Source organism: Humulus lupulus, chromosome 3, assembly GCF_963169125.1.
Source record: "Humulus lupulus chromosome 3, drHumLupu1.1, whole genome shotgun sequence".
Classification (NCBI taxonomy): Eukaryota; Viridiplantae; Streptophyta; class Magnoliopsida; order Rosales; family Cannabaceae; genus Humulus; species Humulus lupulus.
In genome coordinates this window covers 96,730,885-96,744,530 of record NC_084795.1, presented here as the reverse complement: position 1 = coordinate 96,744,530, position 13,646 = coordinate 96,730,885, and the positions used below count along the sequence as shown (strand labels likewise).

General features: G+C 35.0%; 1 protein-coding gene and 1 non-coding gene across 2 annotated transcripts; one reads left to right on the top strand and one right to left on the bottom strand.

Annotated features, from left to right (window-relative positions):
* Positions 1–719: 719 nt before the first annotated feature.
* Positions 720–825, bottom strand: LOC133828081 (small nucleolar RNA R71). Its single transcript, XR_009890724.1, has one exon. It is a non-coding gene; the product is annotated as a small nucleolar RNA R71 (small nucleolar RNA).
* Positions 826–1,883: 1,058 nt separating this feature from the next.
* LOC133824741 (uncharacterized) lies at positions 1,884–2,363 on the top strand. Its single transcript, XM_062257717.1, has one exon. The coding sequence runs from the start codon at positions 1,884–1,886 to the stop codon at positions 2,361–2,363; it is 480 nt and encodes a 159-aa protein (XP_062113701.1).
* Positions 2,364–13,646: the final 11,283 nt, after the last annotated feature.

The following is a 13,646-nucleotide window of genomic DNA, read 5'->3' as shown; positions in this document are numbered from 1 at the left end:
TGCAAGCATGTTCATTATTTTTTGCAACAAATTTTTGGCGTCGTTGTCGGGGAATAAAAAAAAGAAATTAAAATTGAATTACTATAGTAAAGAAAATATTAGATTTTAATCTAATTACTTTTTTATTTATTTATTTGTTCACTAGCTTTGGTTTCTAAACTTTTTTTTTTTGTGGTTGAAGGTGTATGCAAAAAGCTTGTCCCTCAAATCTCCTACAATTAGATTCTGAAATTGAAAGAACTATATCTTATATTAGGAGAGAGTGACGAGCTAGATCACAAAAAATGGAGGAACAAGTTAAAAACAACAATGTTCCAGCCAACAACAATAATGCTCCTGTGAACGCACCAGCAAACTAGACCTTGAGAGACTATGTTAGGCCGGTTGTGAATGACAATGATTCAGGCATTCAAAGGCAACAAGTGAATGTCAACAATATCGAGCTTAAACCAGCCTTGGCTAACACGGTGCAACAAAATCAATATTTTGGCCTAATTGATGAAGACCCCAATGTTCACTTGGAAACTTTCTTGGGGATTTGTGACACGATCAAGATCGATGGGGTCACAGTAGATACTATACAATTGAAGTTATTTTCATTTTCATTGAGAAATAAAGCTAGAGCTAGGTTTCAATCTATACCCAAAGGAATTGTGACTACTTGGGAGGATATGGCACATAAATTCCTCACCAAATTTTTCCAGCCATCTAAAACGTCACAACTAAGGGGTGAGATTACTCAATTTAGACAGATGGAGTCAGAGCAATTGCATGAGGCATGGGATAGATTTAAGGTATGCTGAGAAAATGTCCTCAACATTGCATATAGGATTGGTTTCAGGTTCAACTATTCTACAATGGGCTAATTGGTCCAACAAGATCACATATTGATGCCGCATCTGGCAGAACCATTTTATCAAAGACATCGGTAGAAGAATTAAGCTTGTTTGAGGTTATGGCCATGAATAGTTGTCAATGGTAGAGTGAGAGATCGATGGTTAAGAAGGCAACATGGGTTTTTTAAGTAGATCAAATAACGTCACTGATGGCGCAGATGTCTGCTTTGACTAATCAAATAAGGGTCTCATTGAAAATAAAGTAGCAGCAAGCCAAGAAAGAGCATGTGTGGCACACGCTTCTAGTTCGAATGGGTTGGTGGATGAACAATGCCAATATGTTAATTGGAACTATAGCTTTAGGCCCAACAGAAACTTGCCAACATACTACCATCCTGGCCTTCGCAATCATGAAATTTTTTCCTATGCCAACAATAGAAACGTTCTCCAACCACCTCAAGAGCCACCTAGACAAATGGGGGAGAAGCATTCACCATCACTTGAAGAGTTACTGAAGACTTACATAGTGGAATCCAAGGCAAGGCTAGATCAACATGACACTCGTCTCAACAATATTGAAACACATTGTACTAATATGGGAGCAACGATGAAGACATTGAAAACACAAGTGGGTCAATTGGCCAATAATATGAAGACTCAAATGTCTAGATCTTTTCCAAGTGATATGGAGAAGAATCCAAAAGAGTGTAATGCAATTACTTTGAAGAGTGGAAAATAATTGGACGCTCCTACAGTTGAGAAGAAAAAGGTTGATGAGATCCCAATGAACGGTGAGAAAGAAGAAGACAAGAAAAATGAGAGGATTAAGAAGAAAGAGCCATTGGTGGCTAATCCAGGTTCAATTACTTTTCCGGACAACCCACCCAAGATTACTACTCCATTAGCATTTCTTCAAAGATTTCACAAGAAGGCGATTGATGAACAATTTGCAAAGTTCTTGAATATTTTCAAGAAAATACATATTAACATTCTCTTGTATATGCCCTTGAACAAATGCCAAACTACGCTAAGTTTATGAAGGAGGTGATGTCTAAGAAGCGTAAGTTAGAAGATTATGAAACAGTGAAGCTAACAAAAGAATGTAGTGCCATTATCAAGAGACAATTACCAGAAAACTTGAAAGATCTGGGAAGTTTTACAATTCCATGTGTTACTGGTGAACTACATAGTGAGAAGGCCTTGTGTGATTTGGGTGCTAGTATCAATCTAATGTCTCTCTCTATCTTTCGGAAACTCAATCTTGGAGATTTCACACCAACTACTATTTCCTTACAATTGGCGTATCGTTCTTTGACGTATCCTAGAGGTATCATTGAAGATGTTCTAGTGAAGATTGATAGATTCATTTTTCTGGTTGATTTTGTTGTGCTTAACATGGAGGAAGACCATGAAATTCTGATAATCTTGGGAAAACCTTTTCTAGCAACCGCAAAAGCTTTGATTAATGTACATGATGGTAACTTGACTCTAATGGGTGAATGGCGAAGAAGTAAAGTTCAACTTTAGTAATGCTATGAAGTTTCCCAAGGAGCAAGCGGAGTGTAAGAGAGTGAATGTAGTTACTCCATGCTTAAGAGACTTTTTCAAGACCATGTTTCATAATGATCCTTTGGAATTATGTTTGACAACATCGATTTCTAGAGAGGACCTTGGAGTGGAGTTGGGAATGACTTATATGGAGGTGGTCAATAATTTATTTGCTTTTGAAGCATTACCGGTAGAAAAGGAGGTGTCTAAGAAGGAAGATATCTATAAATCTCTTACTCTCGGTAATAGCTTGGAGAAAAAGAATACTACTAGTGATGGGCTTTTTTTGAAGTAATTACCCGCTCATCTTCGATATGCCTTTTTGGGAGATGGATCTACCAAACCCATAATAATTTCGGCAACACTAAATGAAGAAGATGAAAGGAAGTTGTAAGAAACTTTAAAGCAGTATTCATCTGCCTTTACTTGGTCAATTTCATATATTAAAGGCATTAGTCCAACAATTTTTATGCACAAGATTCTTATGGATGACTCCTACAAGCCTTCTATTGAACATCAACATTGTCTTAATCCAACTATGAAAGAGGTTGTGAGAGCGAAAGTCTTGAAACTTTTGAATGCTGGAATTATTTATGCCATTTCTGATAGTTCATGGGTGAGTCCAGTTCAAGTGGTACTGAAGAAAGGAGGAGTGATGGTTGTAATGAAAGAAAAGAATCAGTTAATTCCAACTCGTACTGTGACGGGGTGGAGAGTGTGTATTGATTATAGAAAGCTGAATAAGGCAACTCGGAAGGATCATTTTCCCTTGCCTTTCATTGAGCAAATGTTAGATCGCTTGGCGGGCCACGATTTCTATTGTTTTCTATATGGTTATTCGGGATATAACCAAATTGTTATTACTCTGGAGGACCAAGAGAAGACCACCTTTACTTGTCCATATGGTACGTTCGCTTTTCGTAGGATGCCATTTGGCTTGTGTAATGCACCAACCACTTTTCAAAGGTGTATGATGGCCATTTTCCCCGACTTAGTGGAGAATGTAATGGAGGTATTTATGGACAATTTTTTAGTTTTTGTTTCCTCATTTGACTATTGTTTGTGCAACCTTGGGATAGTTCTCAAATGATGTGTGGAGACCAATCTTGTTCTTATTTGGGATAAATTCCATTTTATGGTTAAGGAGGGGACTGTACTTGGGCATCGAGTTTCTTCTTTGGGTTTGGAGTTGGATAAAGAATTTTTTTTTCACTATTGAGACCTTACCACCCCCAACTAATGTGAAGGGGATTCGAAGTTTTTTAGGCCATGCCAGTTTCTACAGGAGATTTATTAAAGACTTCTCTAAAGTTACTAAGCCATTATGCAAGTTATTAGAGAAGGGTGAGCCTTTTCTTTTTTATGAGTCATGTTTGAAAGCTTTTAATGTCCTTAAAGAGAAACTTATTGCAGCACCCATTCTTATTATGCCCGATTGGAGTGAGCCATTTGAGATAATGTGTGATGCAAGTGACTTTGCTATTGGAGTGGTTCTTGGGCAGCGAAGAGACAAGATTTTTAGAGCTATTTATTACTCTCGTCGTACTTTGAATGAAGCTCAAGAGAATTATACAACTACTGAGAAGGAGACGTTAGCGGTAGTTTATTCTTGTGACAAGTTTCGTCCTTATATAATTGAATCTAAGGTGATAATCTATACCGATCATGCAGCTATACGGTACTTGTTTGAGAAAAAGGATGCTAAACCTCACTAGATTAGATGGGTTCTATTGCTCCAAGAATTTGATTTTGAGATCCGAGATAAGAGAGGAAGTGAGAATGTAGTGGCTGATGATCTATCTCATCTTGAGGGGGTGAATAGTGGAGATGACTGTTCGTCAATTTTGGAAGCTTTTCCAAATGAGCAATTATTTTTTATGGAAACTAAAATCCCTTGGTATGTTGATTTTGTCAACTATTTAGCATGCAAGGTTTTGCCACCGGGTCTATCCTCTCAACAAAAGAAGAATATTTTTTCATGATGTGAAGCAATATATTTGGGATGATCCGATTATCTCTAAGCATTGTACGAATCTTGTTATAGGAAAGATGTGTACCGGAAGAGGAAGTAAGTGAGATTCTATTTCATTGCCATTCTTCTTCTGTGGGTGGCCATTTTGGAGTTGCAAGGACTGCTGCAAAGGTCCTTGATAGTGGGTTTTATTAGCCTACTTTACACCGAGATTGTTATGCATATGTGAAGAGTTGTGATCGTTTTCAACGTGTGGGAAACATCTCTAGAAGACATGAATTGCCTCTCACTAATATTCTAGAAGTAGAGATCTTTGATGTGTGGGGTATTGATTCCATGGGACCATTCCCACCTTCATTTGGTAATCTATACATTCTCTTGGCGGTGGACTATGAAAGTAAATGGGTAGAAGCTGCTGCAACAACTACAAATGATGCTCAGGTTGTAGTCAAATTTATTCAAAAGAATATTTTTTCTATATTTGGTACACCGAGAGCCATACTTAGTGATGAAGGTACCCATTTCGCTAATAAGGTTTTTGATGCTCTTATCACAAAGTACAGAGTAAGACATAAGATGGCCCTAGCTTATCATCCACAATCTAATGGTCAAGTGGAGATATCTAATTGGGAAATTAAGCTTATCTTGGAGAAAATGGTGCAATCTAATAGAAAGGATTGGTCTAATCAGCTTGATGATGCTTTATGGGCATATAAGACAACTTTCAAGAAACCTATCGGGATGTCTCCTTATCGGATTATGTTTGGAAAGGCTTGTCATCTACCATTTAAGCTTGAGCACCGTGCACAATGGGCCATTAAAAAGCATAATTTTGATTTGAAAGCTTTGGGAGAGAAAATACTTTTCCAACTTAATGAGTTAGAAGAAATTCATCATGAAGCTTAGGAGAATGCACATATTTATAAGGAGCAAACGAAAAATTGGCATTATAAACAAATTCTTCGAAGGGAGTTTGTACCGGGAGAGAAGGTTCTTTTATTCAATTCTCGTCTTAAACTCTTTCCCGGTAAATTAATGTCTTGTTGGTTAGGGCCATTCACAGTTATTCAAGTCTCTCCATTTGGAGCTATTGAGATTCAATGAGGTGATGAATCTGTGTTCAAAGTAAATGGCCAACGGTTGAAGCATTATTTTGGAGCAGAAGTAGAGAAAATGGCGAGCATTAAGCTCATTGATGAGTAGTTTGGTATTGAGGTACAAGGTCTAGCTAAAGACTTTAAATTAAGCGCTATATGGGAGGCAACCCATCTTTTTGATAACTTTTATTTATTTTTCGTAAATTTTATTAGTAATTTAGTTTAGGATTAATTTTAATTTTAGTTTTTAAAGTTTTATTCAAAAAAAATTTGGCCTAGGCGATGTATCGCCTGCCTAGTGGCGATGCATCACCACAAGTGGAATTTTGAGCCTGTTTGGGCCTCAAAATAGAGAGTTTGGCAATACGTCGCTAGGATTCTGGCGGCACATCGCCTAAACCTTAATCGCACTAGGCAATACATCGTCTGGTGAATGGGGACACATCGCCACTTCTGTAAAAAAAAAAATGAACCAACACAAGCATCACTTTTTTTTTTTAAGTTAGGTAGTTTTGTTTCTTTCATTTTTTTTACTTAATTACTTTTACTTCTTTTCCTTTTCTTTCCTTCTCTCCCATTCCCACATTCCTTTTTTTTTTTCTCTTTTTCTTCTTCAAGCTCTATCACCATCATTTTTATTAATAATCATCTTCCTCATACTTCTGATCTTGTATGATTCATTCTCATCACATTATTAATTATTTCCTTGCTTTATTTCTATCATTTATTACTCTACACTATATTTCTCAAGTTTTTCTCAATGGAAAAATGGAGATGAAGAAGGGATTCCATTCCATCCCAAGTGCTTTTCCTTGGAGTTTGGGGGAGAATTCTGGGGTTTTGTGAGAGGTAGTTTGGGTTCAAGAGTGGTTATGAGGGTCTTTAATTATTACTTATGTGGCTTAAAAACAAGAGAACTGAGGCCTCTACCTCAGCATCCTTTATTGTTCAACATTCTTTTGTAAATGATGAGGCCAAGGGTAAATATAAGTTGTATAATGATCGAAATAAGAAAATCATCATGGAATCTTCTTTTCAGCCGGCACCAAGTGATGGCAATTTGTTGAGCATGATTCAAGAGTGTGGATGGCAAGGCTTATGTCAGGTGTCCATTATGGGGAATATTAGTGTGGTTAGAGAATTTTATGCTAATGGCACCCAACAAAGAGAAACACAATTATGTGATGGTAAGGGGTCGAATTGTGAATTTTTCTCCGTCGGGGATTAATGCATAAAATGGGTTACCACGAATTCTGGATGATGAATATCATACTATGGTGAGAGAGGGTCCAGATTATAGATTTATTTTAAGTCAACTTGCTCCCCCTAGTGTTGATTGGATTTATTCTACTACTGATCCGACGGTGCCACGTAATGTGCTTAGTATAGTGTTGAATCCTTATGCCAAAGCATGGAATAGTTTTATTTGTTCAACATTGATGCCCTCTACCAATAAGTCTGAGATTCTGGTTGACCGCATGGTGCTTTTGTATTTTATTTGTGCGGGAAAAACTATTGATGTGGGGATTTTGGTTCGGGACAGTATTTTGAAGATTATGAGGGGTGCTACTACTAGTGGTCATGGTCCTGCTAGTTTTATTCCTGGGTTATGTAGGGTGGCTGGTGTTCCGATGAATGAGACTGAGCCCTGTTTGCAAAATACCACTATAGATCATGGTAATTTGACTCATGGTTCGTTCTGGCAAGGTGGAACTCCTCGTCCTTCTAGGCTTGGATTTGAGGTGGACGATCATGAGAATGTCCCACCACCAGAGTATTAAGTTTGGGACACTGTTTTTATTAAGTTTGGAGGGGGGGGGGGGGGGGGGAGAGTTTATGTTTATGTTTATTTTATTTTTCTTAGTTTTTATTTTGTTTTTATGTTTTATTGGATTACTGTACTTGACTAAATTGAGATGTTGACTTTATGACTCATGGGTTTCAACGATGAATATTATATTTAACGCTTTGATATCACTTGGTGTGTGTTTTGAAGTTTATTGACTTTGTGCTTGGTTATCTTACTTGGTGTTAATATTATTATCTCTCATTGAAGTATCTCTTTATGATTCTTATTCAATATGTGGCTTCGTGGGTATTGTAGAGGCTTTGGATTCATTTTGTTTGACATAGATACAACTAGAACTTGCTTGATCAATTCGTTGAGGCGAAATTCTAGATCTTTGTTATGTAGAAATGATGAAGGCATTTTCTTTGAATCGTTTGAACCAAAAAGCTAACCTATATACATTTTTCCTTTTGTTTCCCTTTTTGAGCTATTGTGACATTCATATTCTTTGTTATTTTAACACATTTTGAGCTAACTTGATTAATTTTTATCCTTTTAACCTATTTTGCACCATAAGCATAGGATGAATTGTATTCATTTTTGGAATGTGTTGTAAAGTAAGGGAATGTGATATATTATGATTGTGTGATTGGAAAATAGATGATGTGTTAGGTTTCAATGTAAAAAGAGAGTTACTCTTCAATTGTGTTGATTGTAAGGTTTCTTTTCAAAATAAATAGAGAAAAAAATGCATGTTTTTTAAAGAAAAAATGTTGAAATGAAAAATAATTGAAAAAATTAAAAGAAACAAGTTTGGGGGAAGTAGTAACTAAATGATGAAAAAAAATAGTCATAAGGAATGAGAGAGTGAAAAGAATGTTTTGGGAAAAGGGGAAGTTTTATAGATTAAAGTTAGTTCTTTTGTAAGTTTATAGTGTGAAAATAAGCCTAAATGACTATTCTCATCCACCACTGACTCGGGCCTAATATTATAAGCCAAATGAAGACCTCTTGATTTACATGATATTTGATTTACATTAGTGGAGACAAGTTGATAAAGTCAGCGTATGGTTGTTTTTACTATGTGATTTATTTGTTATTTTTGTCTTGATGCACATGAGCTACATATTTGTTTGAGATTATCAGAGATGTTTTTATACAATGAGATGTTAATATTAACATTTGAGTATTGATTTGTTGAAATTCGAGTTTTATGCTTTAATTCACATATTGAGTGACTAAAAAGAGTTAGTAATTTGAGAGGTTAACCCTTGAGTCTAAACAAACATTGTTGATTCGATTGTGTTAGTCATTTTTAGTGTTTAAGAATTCATTGTTTTGGTTATGGTTTGCTATTACTAAGAGTCTCTTTTGCTTGAGGACAAGAAATTGTTCAAGTTTGGGGTGGATGAGTGCATGTTTTATGCACTCAAATATTGATTTTTATCCTTAGAATGGTTTGTTTTTGCTTAATTTGTGTGTAGATTTTATGAATTTCATTTAAGTGTGCAGGAATTGAGTTTTTAGGTGCTTTGATTGTTATTTTGGATGTTCAAGTCAGAGAATGATGCGTTACATCGCTTCCGAGAGGTAAGAAGTTGTTGAAATTCATGAAAATTTAAAATCTGGAAAAGTCCAGGCGACTCGTCGCCCGACATAAAGCGATGCATCGCCTGTCATATGGCGACACATCGCTCGGGATATGGCGATACATCGCAAGCTGCGCCACAAAAATAGGAAAACATGTTTTTCCACATGTTTTTCACTTGAATTAAAAAGTAGGACGGCTAAGGAGATTTCGGGAGACTAGGGCACGACCACAACACATATATAAGGGAAAAGAAACACATTTAGAATGCAGGAGACTCATTGGAGAAGGATCTAAGAAGTGAATCAAGAAATATTAATAGAGTTCTTTAGCGTTCTTTGTTTTCCCTCTTTATTTCTTTGTTCTTTTAAGATAATTACAATATATTTGAGATTATTAGGGTGTAGATGGATCTCTTGACATGATTTTATTTCTATGATTTAATGCAAAGTCTATTTTAGTCCAATATTGTTCTTATGTTTTACTTTGAATCATTGTTGCTTTATTTGTGATTTTCATACTGTTCTTTATGGTAAATGAATTATAATTAGGGTTGTGTTTAGATTATGAAGATTATTACTCGAGAGGGGAACATTCAAACAATCTGGCAGCGGGTAGAACAACTTAGGTTATGTGAGATTGAGAGATAAGCATAAATCTAGGTAACCAAGATAATTCTAGATTGTGAAACTGAGAGGTGGAGTATTTAGGATTATTTCTAGAGTCGAACTTAATGAAGGTGATGATAAATTGTCGTATAGAGATATAGGCTAGGTATCACTTGCACAAGATTTATACGACACTCGAGAAAGGGTAAAGAGATAAAACAATGCTCTAGGTTTTTGAACATATTGGATTGATTTAGGCACATTAATGATTAGGGGAAAAATTTTTAGAGAGTGAATTTGAAACATGAACAATTTTTATTATCTTGAGTCTATTCACATTTAGTTATTTGTTCTTTAAAATTCATAGTTATTTATTATTTTGCTTCTTGTTATCTTTCGAATTTGATTTCTTAGATAAAACAGGATTTAGTATTTTCTATATTTAATTGACTTTAATCCTTGTGGGACGATATCTTCCTCTAGAATACTTTACTACTTGTTCGATTTGTGCACTTGCAAGCATATTCATTATTTTTCGCAACAACCCCATACTCGGTATCAAAGTGAAGAAACATAGTGGGGGTTTTTCGTTGGGGCAAGCCCACTATATTGAGAAAGTATTGACCAAATTTTACCGTCTTAAGGTTAAAGATGCCAATACTCCATTCGACCACAGTGTAAAACTAGAGAAGAATGAAGGAAGAGCGGTGGCTCAATTGGGGTACACAAGTGTTATAGGGAGTCTTATGTACGCTGCCCAATGTACTAGACCCGATATAGCATTTGCGGTAAGTAAACTTAGTAGGTTTACAAGTAATCCATGTGTGGATCACTGGAAGGCTATTGGGAGAGTCCTAGGTTATCTCAAGAAAACCAAAGGACTAAGCCTTCAGTACTCAATCTTAGAAGGTTATACAGATGTAAGCTGGATATCCAATCTTGGGGACAATTTGTCCAGCACTAGTTGGGTATTTACACTTGGTGGGGGTGCAATTTCTTGGGCTTCCAAGAAACAAACCTCTTATCTCATTCCACTATGGAAGCAGAGTTCATAGCTCTAGCTGCTACCAGCAAAAAGGCCGAATGGTTAATGGATCTTTTGATGGAAATACCCATAATCAAAGAGAATGTATCCACTATATCGATACATTGTGATAGCCAAGAAACATTTGCTAGAGCATACAACAGAGTGTATAATGGGAAGTTTAGACATATTAGTCTAAGACATGGATATGTAAGAGAATTGATTCAAAGAGGAGTCATCTCAATATCCTATGTGAGAACAAGTGAAAACTTGGAGGATCCTTTCACAAGCCACTAACGAGTGATTTAGTGGCTACATCATCTCGAAGGATGGGACTTAAACTCCCAAAAGAGATTCACGATTAATGGTAACCTATCTCAACACTAGTTACTTAACTAGTGTTAGGTTCAATAGGTAATAACAAGTCAATCGAGTGAATGTTAGTTATACCAAAAACAATCCCATCAGAGATGTTGAGTAGTTGTGAGTTACCAAATTAAGGGTTAAAATCGAGAGGTTTTTAATAGAATTCAGTCTTGTGAAGACAAGTATTTTTGGAAACAAAATAATGTAAGAGTTCTACCTATATGGACCTAGGGGTGGTGCCGCCTCTCTTGAGAATTGGGAGTATTCTCAAGAACGTCCATGATTGGAAAGTGCACATGGCCATCAACGATGCAAAGCGAGACAAAGAGGTCTTAATTGAACATGGCAAAGGTGTGTATGTTATCACCGATTTGTTATCATGGAAAGTTTTTTCAATGCCCAGTGCAACCAAATTTTCAACAAATTTTGTGATAATTACACTATAGTAAAGTTCAAGATGAATAACACTTTACTTTATGCGCCAAAGCAATGACTTCTACAAGAGAGAGCTATTATTTAATCAAGTAGGGGATATGTTATATTTTTAAAATATAATGTTGACTGATTAAATAAGTGTTACAATAGATAACTATTTAATCTAGTGGGGGAACGTTATATTATTTTATAATATAATGTTTTAGATTAAATAAATGTGACAAAGAGTGTCACATATTGTAACATATAAATGAGAGTTACAATATTTGGATAAATGTGAATATTCAAATATTTAGCATATTTGGTGTTACAAATGAAGTTACAAATTTGTAACTCCCAAATATTGCCCATTATTGTGTAGATTTGTTGTTACACAATTTTGAGTTGAATTTCTTAAAGCTATAAGTGAAATGGCCGTTGGAGACTTGGTTTTAACCCCAATAATGTGTTTGGGAGTTACAAAATCAATTGAGAATGATTTCGAACCGTTTGGAAAAAACAACACAAATTTGTGTGTTGAAATTGGCCAATGGTCGCAGCTGGGTGACAGAGAGCCACAGCCGCGACCAGCAATACCCGTGGTCACGGCCAGGAAGGCTGACAACCAAAATTTCAGTTCTTTCCAATTTGTTGAATGGCTCTAACAATACAAATAACTCCCAAGTCTCATTTTTAATTCCATAAACATCTAATTAATCATTGGTAACAGCCATGGGATTGGTTGAATTTGAAATTCAAAGTGTGTCTCTAAACTCTATAAATAGGAGCCTATTGCTCACTTGTAAGACAATTTTTCTATCCATTAGAGCAATTGGCTAGAAAACACCTGGAGACTTGATAATTCCTGAAAGCTATTTTCAAAATTTTAAGAGTTCCCTTAGTGCTTGAGTTAGGGGGAAATAATAATTTAGACAAAGGTTTCAAACCTTGTTCAAGTTGGTGATCCCCAACACTCTTCACTTTGGTTGTGTGAGTGAAAGTTCTTTGTTCTTGTTCTTTTCTTTTTATAATATTGCTTTCATCTTCTTCTCATATTCTCCTTTTACTCTTTTACTTGTATCTTTTGTTTTAGAGTTGTAATCTTATTTATATCTTTCATTCTACTACTTCTAGTTTATTTGTATCATTTTGTCTTAGAGGTGTATTTTTTATTACTATCTTTTTCTACCATTTTCATATTTACATGTATCTTTTGTTATAAATTTGTAAATTTATTTAATCAATCTTTGTTCATTTGTATATTTTGCTTAGAGTTGTAAATGTCTTTTTACCATTTCCACTGAAGCAACTTATATTTTCCTAACATGTTGCAAGTATGTTATAGCAAACTAAGCTTACCAATTAAGAATTCCAAACAAGTTCACAGGCTTCAGTCGAAGTCTCTACGATTTTAATTCTTTAGTTAAACTAAACATATGTTTATGCAACCTAACTTCAAGAATACATTTTTAAGCATCATCTCTCAGATCTCTTGCCAATGTTGGCCGAAAAGAATGGGTATTGAATGTTGGTTGGGTTTTGTTCTTTTTAAAGCTAGGATTCCAATAAAAGAAACGCTACTTTTCTCTATTACCTCCACATGTTACATTCTCTATTCTTTTTGGGACCACTTTGAATTAATTCTAGCTCGCTTTATTTTTCTAAGAACCACCAAATAAAAACTTATTAAATGACCAACCAACCTTGTTTTCCACATTGGTCTCTCAATAGCTAATATTCTCTAAATGCTGCATTATTGTTTTAGCGATCTAAAAAATCTTGCACCAAAAGTTAGCATTTTAAATCAATTTAGCTTTCTTCAAAACTACACATAATTGAGTTAGATTAATTAATTAATGCGAAACTAAATTAAAATAATCCACAAATTATAAAAATTAATTAATAACTAATATAATATATTAAAATTAATATTTATTCAAAACAAAATAAAACTAATTAAAATTATCTAAATTACACTAAATATTATTGAGAACAAAGCTAAATTAATGCAATAAAACGAGATAAATAATTCTATTTATATAGAGTTGTCATAGTACTAAACAATTGAAATTTTGTACAATTAATAGTTAATATTTTATTATATTTATTGTATTTATTTTTAATTAATTCGTTGATTGTAATTTTCCCCTTCAGTAATGAAATTTTTACTTTGTCAATATTTTTTATTTAAGTCTAAATTGATTTTTCAAACCTTATATATATTGCTTAGTGTTACACCCAAATTTTGACACCGTCATAAATGAGCCTCGAAATATAGGCTCGTAAAGCATAAGCTCGAAAATAACAAGCAGTGGCTGGACACTTCTATAAATTTGCACGATTCCTGACTTGTTCTTGTTGGCGATCGAGCACAAGTTCAGAATGCTCAAGCTTAAGCATCATG

Excerpts from the sequence above, each read along its gene's own strand:
- LOC133824741 (XM_062257717.1), top strand. The coding sequence starts at position 1,884 with ATGTCTAAGAAGCGTAAGTTAGAAGATTATGAAACAGTGAAGCTAACA.